General features: G+C 33.8%; 1 protein-coding gene across 1 annotated transcript; it reads left to right on the forward strand.

Moving 5' to 3' along the window:
- Positions 1-97: 97 nt before the first annotated feature.
- Positions 98-12,421, forward strand: LOC144344803 (uncharacterized). Its single transcript, XM_085491324.1, has 7 exons — positions 98-247; positions 4,889-4,987; positions 5,950-6,005; positions 6,931-6,987; positions 9,258-9,381; positions 10,920-11,092; positions 11,709-12,421. Exons 1-7 carry the CDS (start codon positions 208-210, stop codon positions 11,790-11,792), a joined length of 633 nt encoding a protein of 210 aa, XP_085347450.1. The 5' UTR covers positions 98-207; the 3' UTR covers positions 11,793-12,421.
- Positions 12,422-14,768: the final 2,347 nt, after the last annotated feature.

Below are 14,768 nucleotides of genomic sequence, written 5' to 3' on the forward strand. Positions count from 1 at the left end.
TGTTCGAGGTGAAACAATTTAGTAACACGCGCTGCAATTGGCTTATGAGTCTATCAGTGAACCAATGAACATTGACATTTTATTCTTCGACTACCAGCTGTGTTGGAGATTCGTGTTTGTAAACATCGACGTCCTAACGTGGTGTTATTGAAATGTGAACGCTTTGACAACTGTTGCGAAGGAGGAAGCAACTCTCATCTTAAAAACATGAAGACAAGCGTATTTCTGTACGTTCCGAATCTCATAGGCAAGTGTTCATATGATATTTAAACGTGGAGGCTTTTCATTTATTTTAGGTAAATGACTGAAATGTTGAACCCGGATGTAGTGAAAATAAACATTAGAACAATATATATTGTTGAGAAATGTCATTGGACTATCTATTTAAATACCTATATCGGTTACACGCTTAAAAATAGTGACTATAAATCACAAAAATTGGCAAACCTCAATCCAAAATGTTTTTCACACTCCAAACACTGGCGGCGCTCTCACTTCCGTCCCACTTTGCACGACTTCTTATTTGCGAATCAAGTAAGGCCAGACTTAGACTTTTATTATCCCTTGTTTCGCAAACCCGCCCGCCGCATAACAAATCCAAGTTGCATTTTTGTGGTGGGAGTATCATGATCAAAGTACCGAAGTCTTGCGCAGATGAGAAACAAGTTCATACATGGAATAAAATTTTATTTTATTTCTTCTCTCCGATCAATGATCTCACTTACAATTTATTGAGAATCACACAAATCTAATGGAAAATTAATTTTATTTTTTTTCCCGCCCTCCTCAAAGCCTTATAAAAACTCAAGAAACAAGGAATAAAAAAAGTCTGGCCTAATCCCAGACAAAATGTATATTTCAAATCGTAATGCAACTTCATTTTTAATTACATATAATACAAGTGTAATAAATTAAGATTAGACAATACTTAAGGGGGGGGGGGGACTAGGGTTAGAGTGGTGGTGGGGTGTTGAGGAATCAGTATAAAGCAATACTTGTTAAAAGAATAATTATATACACTATATATAAAATACCTTTTTGAAATGCAGTCCCACACACCCTTGGCTATTATCGCAGATTTTTCGTCGCAAGAGAAACAAATTTTAATTTACTAGGTGTCTCTAATAAATACCTGAACATAACTGCTGGTAGGGTACTGCTCTGAATGTGGTACCACATGAGTCATAACTACTACTAGGGTCTGTTCTGAAATCACTCGGCTCACTGTACCAATAATAAACAAGTTTCCTAGTTGCCATGTTACTGAGAATGCTTGCAACAAAAAAGGGGTTCAATTTTATAACCAATCTTTAGTGAGGCCTGTTGTACCTGTTTTTCACCCATTTGTAAGATAATGATAAGATAGATTTATTTGGGAATGTACCAAAAATCTTTGAGTAATGTCCAATAACCCAAAACACACAAAAAAAGTCTCATAAATATATGCCACAATCATCAACTGTTTTTAGTCCCCGTTCGGATGCAGTCCGAAAACGAGGACTTGTGTTTTGACCTTTGTGCGTCTGTGTGTGCGGACCTGTATCTTAGAAATGCCTGGACCAATCACAATCAAACTTCACACATACATCATACATGATATTATACATATGCATGTCAATTTGTTCCACGATCTGACTCAAGATAGCCGAATGGCGGCCTTTTTTGTGCTAAAAATCATCAAAATCAAACATTTTTCGGCTGTTTACAGATGGATTTTGTTCAAAATTGGTATACATTAGACATTATAGTTTTGTTTTTCAGAGAAGATTTAAAATGGCCAACTGGCGGCCATTTTGTTTTAATGAATGTGGTTCTAGTGCCATATCTCTGAGTTACTTTGACTGATTATGTTCAAATTTTAAATATTCATTATAGATTATATCATAGATATACAGATATATTGGTTTGACGATCCTATTCCAAATAGTGGTCATTTTTGTGCTAAAAAATCATCAAATATCAAGCATTTCTGGCATTTCTGGATGGATTTCGCTCAAACTTGGTACATACATTAGACATTACGGGTTCCTGATGCACGGCATTTTATTTTTCAGATTGGATTCAAAATGGCTGACTTGCGGCCATTTTGTTTTAATGATTAGGCTTCTTGAGCCATATCTCTTAAATGCTTTGACTGATTATATTCAAATTTTATATATTCGTTGTACATCATGTTATATATATAGATGTATTTAAAATGGCTGATTTTGAATGCTGTTCCAGAGCAATATCTCTCAATATGGACAAGTACTTGTTTGACGATCATTGATACAAATGTCAATCATTTTAGGGTTAAAAAATCATATTCCTGACATGGTTATATTCCAGCTATATTACTATAAACAAAACTATATACCGGTATCTTAAATTTGATAACTAACGGGGACTGTGCCATGCATGACTTGTTTAGTCTAGACTTCCAGCATAATGTCTATGTGCCAGCAGACCTGTCTTGTGTAATATTAATTTTAATTCCATTTTCATTAAAAACCTAGTTTGAAATGTGATTACAAAATTGAGAACTAGTCTGAAATAGTTCTAACAAAAAAAATGAGTGTGAACCAAAAAAAGAGTCAAAATCTTTCTTTTTAACATTGTTGAATTTTCTGGCTATAGATGTGAAATGAGAATAATACATTATGCTTTGTATTATTGTTTATCTCATATGTATCTTGGTGTTGTACAATTGGGAGGTTTTGAGTTGGATTTCCTATCTGACTGCTCACTCAACAGTATAAAATAAAACATGTTCTGCCTAGACCACCAAAATATATTACATCAGGAATTTGTCTCTAATGGAATGATGAAAACTTTAAATAAATGTAATTATGTGTATTATTTCTTCATTTAAAACAATTCAATTATGAATGTTTTTTCATGCATGTCTTAAGGGTATAAAATGTTACATAGAATTAAGCTAGCCAATACAAAATTGGCCAGAACAATAGATAATTCAACAATACAATAAAAAAATGCATAAATAGGGTGAAATATGAATTTACAAGAAAAATAGAAATAAAATCACACAATATTAATAGCAGCTGTGCGACTATGAGATTTTGAGATATAAAAAATGATTTCTGGTATTGTATGAATGGATTGCAGAGTTTAAAATGAGGTTAGATAAATATGCTAGAACTATGTAATTCTTGTGTTGCTAATATTGCGAGTAATAAATAAATAAATAGACAGACAGTAAGACAGACAGACAAAAAACAAACAAACAAATAAATAAACAAATAAACAAACAAACTTGGTTATAATCATCTATAAAGTCCTTTTACCAGACAATATTGCTTGAGTCTTTTTGATACTCCCGGCCACATCACACACCAATTGTTGGCTGGTAGACTGTATTATTTTCTGTCATTTCCCAGACATCACAGTGCTATGACTGATTTGGCTCAAAGCTGGTACATATAAGATACATAGAGAAGACTGTTTAAAACAGATAATATCCACAGTCTGAATATTAAAAATAAATAAAAATAAATTAACTGTACATATTGAATTGTTTAATTTATCTATTTTTCATATTTTAATTACTATTCATACCTTCTGCGTGTTACTAATTTATTGTATTACTTCAATATCTTTAAAAAGATAAAATATCAATAAAAATACTTTTAACATACAGTTATATAATAATTTACTAAATATACACTTTGTTGAGTACTCTTTTATAATTTTGTTTAATTGGGATATAGCAGTGGTAAATTTATGCAAGTAATAAAAGTCGTGTACGATTTGCGACGTATGCATGTCATTTTATTTCGTATTCAGTTAATACTTTCACCTATGTTACGCAGTACAATCAATATTATCCAATTTGTAATCACAAGCTAAATCAATATTTTATCATGACATATGTATAGTAGATCTGTGATTGGTAAATTTTAATTGATTACAACAGCTGTTTCTAACTTATAAAATGTTATAAGTATCTGATTTGGCTTATGGATCATTGTAAATTTCAAAAATATTTTGTTACCGAAAATAAAAGCGGTTTGTTTCTTAATAATGCATTTATCAGCTGGTAGGGTTAATTGCACATTGTAGCTTTCGATTGTGATTATGACACATATTCAATCGATTATTTGATCTGCTTATAAAGTTCACTGTTAAGTTCAATATAAACATGAATTTGTTTTGTGGTTATTCTTGAAGATTAAGACAATTAGTAATATATTCAATAGAGAGTTGATGACATTACCAAATGAAAGTCACTGTGACACTTATTGTGCCTAATGAAAGTCATTGCTACTTGTATTGTGTTTTTAGGAACCAAATGAAAGTCATTGATACTCATACTGTGTTTTTAGGAACCTAGTGAAAGTCATTGATACTCATACTGTGTTTTTAAGATTCTAATGAAAGTCATTGATACTTATACTATGCTTTTGATAATCTAATGAAAGTCATTGATACTCATACTGTGTTTTTGAGAATCTAATGAAAGTCATTGATACTCATAATGTGTTTTTAGGAACCGAATGAAAGTCATTGATATTCATAATGTGTTTTTAGGAACCAAATGAAAGTCATTGATACTCATACTGTGTTTTTGAGAATCTAATTAATCTAACTGTTTTGTTTTTTGAAAAGTGTTTGAAGTGATGATCTTGAACATGTCAATGTTGACGATGTAGTTTACCCCATATAAAGGAAAATTTTAATTTTCAAATGATTGCTGATACAGAATGATACATTTCGGAATAACAAATTCTATTGTTTTTGGTGTTAGATGTATAATAATCTTAAACATTGTATATTATACGTTTAATCTCAAACAGTCGAGTGCAATTTCAGATTTTTTTTGAAAAATGTATAACTATGCAAAGTTACTTGAATTTTTTATTTATTACTACTGCATCTGTTTATTTTGCAGGTTATTTACGACTATTGCTGTTATTTATTAGTAATTTTTATTTTGACTCAAAGCCATCTGTATTTGTTGTTCTGTACAGCATTAATGCAATGCTTGATGGTAAGTATTCACTGGGAATGAATTGAGGAGGGTTTTCATTTTTACAATGTACTAGTTGTATTGACAAATATTGATGATAGAATCAACTCTGAATCTAAGTATGACACTGTTTAAGTTCAATGTTGTTATGGTGATATGCCATCAACATTTTACGCATTCAGTCTGTGGTGATACAGGGAACCCTTGCTAAGTCATACCTCAGTAAGTTGCAGTTTCTGCTAAGTTGCAAGTAGTTGGATGGCTCCCAAAAATGTTAAGTTTTGCCAGCAGTTTTTAAGTAGAAGAACTAATCAGAAATAGAAGAACTAATAATATTAGTTTCATCACATTGTGTATTCAATTGGCAGTTGGAGGAGACAACTTAACAATATACAAAGTGTGACAGCAGCCTGACTCAAGATATTGACAGGGGTATGAAGTCATGACTTTACGTACTTCTTGGCTGTTCCCCTTTGATAAAGCTCTATAAAACTCGCTGCTGAATTCGTGCAAACATGGATGCTGTAATGTTGGTCTATAAAAAAAAACATACTATAAAAAAACTTATGTGTATACATGTGCTTTTTATCCATTTTCGATGCATAAACCGCGCTTTCATGAGACCCCTTAGTAAGTCGTGACCCTTGATATATAGCGGTTTTTGCTTGGTTCCCGACACTCCCAACTTTCATCAGACCCCACACATGCTTAATACCTTATCTGATACATATGCACATGCGGTGCTGGCTGACTGGTGGCCATTTTTGTTGTAAAAAAACACTATAATCAGGTATTTTGACAATATTTATTTAAAAACAAACTGCAGAGATTTTCATTTTGCTTTCAAATGATTTCCAGAATATATTGAAACATTTTCAAATTATTGTCCATACATAAAAACTGGCTATTGTTCTGTAATAATCAATAATTACTGTAATAATTACTGGTAGTCATTTCTATTCGTTATTCTATGCCATTATTAGGTGTTGATGGTGCTGTTGCAAGAGTCCTGAATCAAACTTCATCATTTGGTGCATGGGTAAATATAATTTTTTTTATTATTTGTAATTTAATAACCTTAATTAACTTGAATTATTATAATTGGACCAGTCTTAGAATATTCAGATCCTGTATAGTTAATACGATTTATAATTTATTACAATTCTAGGGATGATTTCCCACAAGTAAGAATGTCAATCAAAATAGGGTTGCCATATTTTATAAGGTATTTTAATGCTGTGCAATGTTGATTATTGAAAAAGTATATTGTGATTGCTCTATCATAAGATTTACATTATATACTAGATACTATATTAATAAATATATATTATTTACCAGACTTGTCATCGCTTTTTCTAACTTTCAATACCGGTTTTAGAAAGTCAATCACTTATGTAAAATTTCCAAACAAATCTAGCAACTTTGCAATCGATTTACACAAATTTGTTTGTTATTTCTTCACAGTATACCTTTAGTTCGTATGGCCGTTCGTATAGAGCTTTCACTTGACTTTTGAATATTTTTCAAACTTTTAATTGCGAGGTTCAGTACAATAACATCTTCGGTAAAATTTCCAATGAAATCTAATTAATTTGAGTACGAAAGAAATGCAACCAGATATCACTCTTTACCGGTGTAGAACCACTTTATTTACCCTAAGACACTGATACATGATATTCAAATTCAAGTACATTTGAACTATAGAGGGCGCTATATCATCATGACATTATGCTGAGTGTATGAACATTATACTGGATACCGTATATATTAATTATAAAAAAAAGTGCTCTCTGAGAAAGTCATATAATCAAACCTAATTAGGTAGTAGAAACAAATCTGATGTGAATTGTGCAATAATTTTAAGTCACCTCAATTGCATTTCGGATTTTAATGTCATAAAGTGATTTTATACACTGTTTGTATGGTCTAAATATTGAGAAACTTCTTTATTTTTACTTTTATAGTTTGATGTTGTAATAGACAATGTTGTAAGAGGAATGCTTTGGAGCAGGCTCTATCATGTAAGTAATTGATCATTTTACCAACAATTTAAAAAAAATACTATAATTAGACATAGTCTTTACCTTGCCGTTTATTCGGTGTTATTTGCTTGCTTTACTTCCTATGTCGACAGCAACTATGAGTTTAAAATTATTTCTCAGTACTTATTCACTGTTACAAATGCTGTACCATTACTGTCACCATCCTACTACAGCCAGATCTGAAGGCCTTTGCCGCATTCTGGCCACGCTGTGTGGCCCGGATCGCGTGGACGGGTTTCATGTTCTCTGCACGTAATAAGCTCGGTTATTAAGCATCCTTTATTTGGGGATGCCCGGTGGCCGAGGGGAAGACGTGTAGTGGCGTGAAGCTAGGCTATTAGGTGCTGTACGCGAGCGCCGGTTCGAGTCACGCACGCAGTACGTGTTTACTATAATTAGACATAGTCTTTACCTTGCCGTTTATTCGGTGTTATTTGCTTGCTTTACTTCCTATGTCGACAGCAACTATGAGTTTAAAATTATTTCTCAGTACTTATTCACTGTTACAAATGCTGTACCATTACTTTCACCATCCTACTACAGCCAGATCTGAAGGCCTTTGCCGCATTCTGGCCACGCTGTGTGGCCCGGATCGCGTGGACGGGTTTCATGTTCTCTGCACGTAATAAGCTCGGTTATTAAGCATCCTTTATTTGGGGATGCCCGGTGGCCGAGGGGAAGACGTGTAGTGGCGTGAAGCTAGGCTATTAGGTGCTGTACGCGAGCGCCGGTTCGAGTCACGCACGCAGTACGTGTTTACTATAATTAGACATAGTCTTTACCTTGCCGTTTATTCGGTGTTATTTGCTTGCTTTACTTCCTATGTCGACAGCAACTATGAGTTTAAAATTATTTCTCAGTACTTATTCACTGTTACAAATGCTGTACCATTACTTTCACCATCCTACTACAGCCAGATCTGAAGGCCTTTGCCGCATTCTGGCCACGCTGTGTGGCCCGGATCGCGTGGACAGGTTTCATGTTCTCTGCACGTAATAAGCTCGGTTATTAAGCATCCTTTATTTGGGGATGCCCGGTGGCCGAGGAGAAGACGTGTAGTGGCGTGAAGCTAGGCGATTAGGTGCCGTACGCGAGCGCCGGTTCGAGTCACGCACGCAGTACGTGTTTACTATAATTAGACATAGTCTTTACCTTGCCGTTTATTCGGTGTTATTTGCTTGCTTTACTTCCTATGTCGACAGCAACTATGAGTTTTTCATTCAAACTTGGTACATAGATTATACATGTTAGGATACATGTCCATGAAGATGGCCGACTGGCAGCCATCTTGTTTTTTGAAAATGTCGTATTTTGGACATGCTTTGTCAGTTTTCATTCAAATTTAGTACATAGATCATACATGTTAGGATACATGTCCCCGACCGTCCATGAGTTCCTGAGTCTGTCCGTCCGTCCGTCCGTGTGTCCGTCTGTTCGTGCGTCAGTCTATCCAACGTCATATTTCAGAATCCTGTGGACCGATTCCGTTCATTCTTTGCATGTGCCTAGTACCTTATGTGGGACATATGCACATGCAGTGGTTTAGCGATTCGATTCAAAATGGCCAACTGACAGCCATCTTGTTTTTTGAAAATGTTGTATTTTGGACATGCTTTGTCAGTTTTCATTCAAACTTGGTACATAGATTATACATGTCCAGATACATGTCCATGATGGATCAAAGATGGTCGACTGGCAGGCATCTTGTTTTTGTTTTTTTATGCGGTATCTTGGACGTGCTCTGTCAGTTTTCATTCAAATTTGGCACATACATGTACTTTATACATGTTAGGATGCATATCCATGACAATTTGTTTCAAAATCTGGTCAAGGATGGCCGATTGACAGCCATCTGACTTTTTGGCCTTACTACTATATTTCCACAATTTATGTACCATTTTCATTCGTATTTGGCACATACATCATACATATCATAATCAGATCAAAGATGGCTGAATAACGGCTGTTTTTATTTTGGCAATATTACTATGACACGAAACACGTGTTTTGATGTAAATAAACAATCTGTTGTATACGCCACTTGGAACTCAAGTTTCAAGGACACGCTCGCGACAACCCCTTCGCTTTAATATGACGAGCACAAAGAGAACTTAACGGGGACTGTGTCATTTTCAATGACTTGTTCTTGAATGTCTCTCTCCTTTTGACTCAAGACCCTTTCAAAATCATTCTTATTACAGGGCACACCGGTATTAATTGTGATGATATTTTGTGTTTTCTGTTTACAGTGGGGCTGGTTATTCCCATCATTAGAATGGTGTGTACTCACTTGTACCCACAGTCAACATGGAGCAGACTGGAAAAATGCATTTCAAAATTCACCATGGCTTATAAAAAAATTAATGGCTAAAAGTAAGTCTATTTCTTCTACTTATTTACATTACTTATTTGAGTCTACTAAAAGACCTGAATGACATAGTCAGTCAATTCAATCTTCCACTTTAGTCTGTGGTACTCAAAGTTTTTGGCAATGCTACCTGTAGGTAGGATTTGAGCTATGAGTTTGATGCAACAACCACTACACTCATGTATGCAACTTTGGAGAAATTTTTTTCACATAAAAAAGGCAGGAGAGACAGTGATTTTTAATGACCGGAACTGCTGCTGATGGTATAGACAGACTGGATGGGAATATTTTTCTTAAAATTCTTTTATTCATGGGAGTGGACGTCAAGGCGTTTTGAGAGCAACAATCAAAAACTGTACTTTGTGATAGTCGTTGAGACTCTCCTGAAGAGTGTAACAAGACTACCCCTACATGTGCAACATATATAAATTTGGTTGTTCAGGATTGTCTGGTAGTTGAGCTTGCGCTGTTTTTCTGACTTTAGATGTTTTCACTGGCTCTCTGGCTGGTGTTCCACAGCAGCTTCTGCAAAGCCCATAGAAATACATGGAACAGTACTGTGAGTCTTAGCAATGTAGAGTGTTCTGTGGATAGCTCTGCCCCTGAGAATAGGTATTCAATCTTGGTCCTGCCTGTGTAACCAATATATAAGCAAAGTGGAGGGAAAATATGAAAGATAAGTCTAGCTTAGTCTACTATAGAAAGTTAAAGAACAATATAAAGGACTACAAACCATATTTGGAATCAGTGACAGATTTTAAGAAGGTCCAACTGAAATTTAAGACAAGGTACGTCCTACAGACATGGTTTGGAATATGAAAAAAGGAAATGGAAAAATAATACTTTTGAAGACATTTTTAAGAACATTTTGTTATTTTGTTGCAAATGTTTTGCAATGCAGAGAGATAAGCGAATGAGGGGGATCAAGGATATTTTACTGAATAGGGGAGAAAACAATATTTACACAGATTTTGAACAATCTAATATGCACCTTCCCTACATTTGAGTTTTTGAGTATGCCAGACAACAGTTTCCGACTGTTAGGGACCATCAGTCATTAAAACTGAAGCATGGGATACATAAGTTTGTGGAACTGGTTCTGACCTCCACCTTTACCCCAATAGTTTCCAAAATAGGAAATTTGGAAAATTTAAAACCCTTATACTAATTCAGTTTCCTGTCCCTATTGTGAACATTTCCCATTTTGTATGATGCCTGTTTTTTGTAATGCATATATATTATTTTCATGTTATTTTCGTAGTTTATTATTGTAATTTTTACTGCTCCTCAAATGTTACGTTTCACGTCAAACTTTTGCGAGCACCACCATCTTGATTATTGTGTTTTTACATGTTCCTATTCTAAACTATGTTCCAATTTGTGTAAAAGTGAAGGCATTTATAAATGGTTCACTAAAACTCTTCCCATGTTGCTTCCTCACAACGATATTTAAACATAATGGTACATATTCATAGAACTCATCTGCCATATCTTTATCATCCCCTGATCTTAATTAACACATTACGTTTGTTGTATTTCACAGACTTCAAGACTCCGATTGGAGTGTTTGCAATGTTGGGGTTACATGTCCTTCCGATATGGTTGTATGCACATTATACTAAAGTATTAACAGTTAGTCTGCATCTATCTCCATGGTTACAGTATACTGTAATTGCTTTACTGAGCATTGGGAGAGCAATGTGTCTGTTCGCGGAGGTAAGTGCTGTTACGGCCGAGTTTAAATCTAAAGTCGGATGACGGACAGACTCGAATCTTTCAAGGGATCGCAACAAGAAACGACACAAACATGTTATCAAATTCAATTATTGTATTCGTACAAATAAATATAGTGTGCTCACGAGGTATCAACTGACATGAACTCAAATGAACAATAAATTAAGCATAATACAATGACAGTGTGGTAAGACACACAAAATTAGATAACACAAAGAAAATAAATTTTGGAGTCTCAAAATGAAATAAAATAAAATACCTAGTTCCAAAAATCAATCTTTCCAACGCACACAACACACGGCCTAATCTTCGACTGGCTTCGGCATGAACGATTGCGACGTGCTTGTTGAACGGCAGTGAGTTCTTGTTAATCTTTCTGAGAGAGAGATGATGCAGTTAAATATCAAATTACACAAAATGTGTCACAGTGCGAATCAGCCATGACTGTCAAATTACACAAAATGCGCCACAGTGCGAATCAGCCATGACTATCATATACTCCTTGTAAGAAGAGATACAAATGTTATGTTAGAACGAAAGCTGTAAGCCGTCATCAATAGTTTTTGCTTGTTCTGATTTGTCTTTCATATTTTTTTAGGTTTGGTGTATTTGGATACATATCAAACATCTTGTTGATGAAAAGGGTGCACAAGATAATGTTATTACAAAGGAAAGTAAATGAATGAACATGGATCAGCAAGAATAAATAACAAAATATGTGATAAATATTCAGTTAATATTACATACCAGGGTAGTAATATTAATATGTGTGAACACAACTATGGGAAGGACTACAGTTTCAAGAAAACAAGAACAAAATTAAAAAAAATAATAAAAAGACATTGGTAAATACATGTCCACTAAAAATTAACAAATGCAATGAGAGTTGTGTACATTGGAGAGCAGTGTTAATTGTTAGTTGGTAGATGCATGTCTTGCACTGAAACTATTTTGTATTAATTTTAAATAGTGAATTTGGTTGTTCATTAGTATTTTGGATTTATTCTTGTCTGGCAAGTTTCCAAAATTGGTAATGGGTTTTGATGCTTAGAAATAGAAGGCATCTTTGTTGATTGTTTGAAATTTGAAGCATGTTTATGGCAAATTCTGAACTCAATATAATAGATATAATTAAACTGACACCATGATCTTTTGGGACTATATATCTAATTTGGTTTGTGATTAGCCAAACCAGGCCTGTCAGAGGAGGTGGGCATAGTTAGCACCAGGGTTTGAAATTCATTTTTCACATATTATCCAAATTTTGTATTTCACTGAGATTTATCAATAAAAAAAATACTTTCTATGATATTACTGAACATACCGGTATTTGGTATATACCAGTAAACCACACCGATTTATTGGTAATCAGCATAAACCATTTAATCAACACAGTTGTCTGTAGTTTCCACAGTAAATAACATCACTAATTTTGAACCATGCAGGCAGTGTATACCTGCTAGCTACAATGACACTTAATATCTATGTGTTTTACATTGACCAATCGTCAAATAAAGCTACAATGACACTTAATATCTATGTGTTTTATAATGGCCAATCGTCAAATAAAGCTACAATGACACTTATCTATGTGTTTTATATTGGCCAATCGTCAAATAAAGCTACAATGACACTTACCTATGTGTTTTATATTGGCCAATCGTCAAATAAAGCTACAATGACACTTATCTATGTGTTTTATATTGGCCAATCACCAAATAAAGCTACAATGACACTTATCTATGTGTTTTATATTGGCCAATCGCCAAATAAAGCTACAATGACACTTATCTATGTGTTTTATATTGGCCAAGCCCAAATAAAATTACAATGACACTTATCTATGTGTTTTATATTGGCCAATTGTCAAATAAAGCTACAATGACACTTATCTGTGTTTTATATTGGCCAATCGCCAAATAAAATTACAATGACACTTATCTATGTGTTTTATATTGGTCAATCATCAAATAAAGCTACAATGACACTTATATATGTGTTTTATATTGGCCAATCGTCAAATAAAGTTACAATGACATTTATCTATGTGTTTTATAATGGCCAATCGTCAAATAAAGCTACAATGACACTTATTTATGCGTTTCATATTGGCCAATCGTCAAATAAAGCTACAATGACACTTATCTATGCGTTTCATATTGGCCAATCGTCAAATAAAGCTACAATGACACTTATCTATGTGTTTTATATTGGCCAATCGTCAAATAAAGTTACAATGACATTTATCTATGTGTTTTATATTGGCCAATCGTCAAATAAAGCTACAATGACACTTATATATGTGTTTTATATTGGCCAATCGTCAAATAAAGCTACAATGACACTTATATATGTGTTTTATATTGGCCAATCGTCAAATAAAGCTACAATGACACTTAATATCTATGTGTTTTATATTGGCCAATCGCCAAATAAAGTTACAATGACATTTATCTATGTGTTTTATATTGGCCAATCGTCAAATAAAGCTACAATGACACTTATCTATGTGTTTTATATTGGCCAATCGTCAAATAAAGCTACAATAACACTTATCTATGTGTTTTATATTGACCAATCGTCAAATAAAGCTACAATGACACTTAATATCTATGTGTTTTATATTGGCCAATCGTCAAATAAAGCTACAATGACACTTATATATGTGTTTTATATTGGCCAATCGTCAAATAAAATTACAATGACACTTAATATCTATGTGTTTTATATTGGCCAATCGTCAAATAAAGCTACAATGACACTTATCTATGCGTTTCATATTGGCCAATCATCAAATAAAGTTACAATGACACTTATCTATGTGTTTTATATTGGTCAATCGTCAAATAAAGCTACAATGACACTTATCTACGTGTTTTATATTGGCCAATCGTCAAATAAAGCTACAATGACACTTATCTATGTGTTTTATATTGGCCAATCATCAAATAAAGCTACAATGACACTTATATATGTGTTTTATATTGGCCAATCGTCAAATAAAGCTACAATGACACTTATCTATGCGTTTCATATTGGCCAATCGTCAAATAAAGCTACAATGACACTTACCTATGTGTTTCATATTGGCCAATCGTCAAATAAAGCTACAATGACACTTATATGCGCGTTTTATATTGATCAATCATCAAATAAAGCTACAATGACAATTACCTATGTGTTTTATATTGGGCAATTGTCAAATAAAGCTACAATGACACTTATCTATGTGTTTTATATTGGTCAATCATCAAATAAAGCTACAATGACACTTATATATGTGTTACATATTGGCCAATCGTCAAATAAAGCTACAATGACACTTATCTACGTGTTTTATATTGGCCAATCGTCAAATAAAGCTACAATGACAATTACCTATGTGTTTCATATTGGCCAATCGTCAAATAAAGCTACAATGACACTTACCTATGTGTTTCATATTGGCCAATCGTCAAATAAAGCTACAATGACACTTATATGCGCGTTTTATATTGGTCAATCATCAAATAAAGCTACAATGACAATTACCTATGTGTTTCATATTGGCCAATCGTCAAATAAAGCTACAATGACACTTATCTACGTGTTTTATATTGGCCAATCGTCAAATAAAGCTACAATGACATTTATCTATGTGTTTTATATTGGCCAATCG

The sequence above is a fragment of the Saccoglossus kowalevskii genome, chromosome 16, assembly GCF_978046115.1.
Source record: "Saccoglossus kowalevskii chromosome 16, keSacKowa6.1, whole genome shotgun sequence".
Lineage (NCBI taxonomy): Eukaryota > Metazoa > Hemichordata > Enteropneusta > Harrimaniidae > Saccoglossus > Saccoglossus kowalevskii.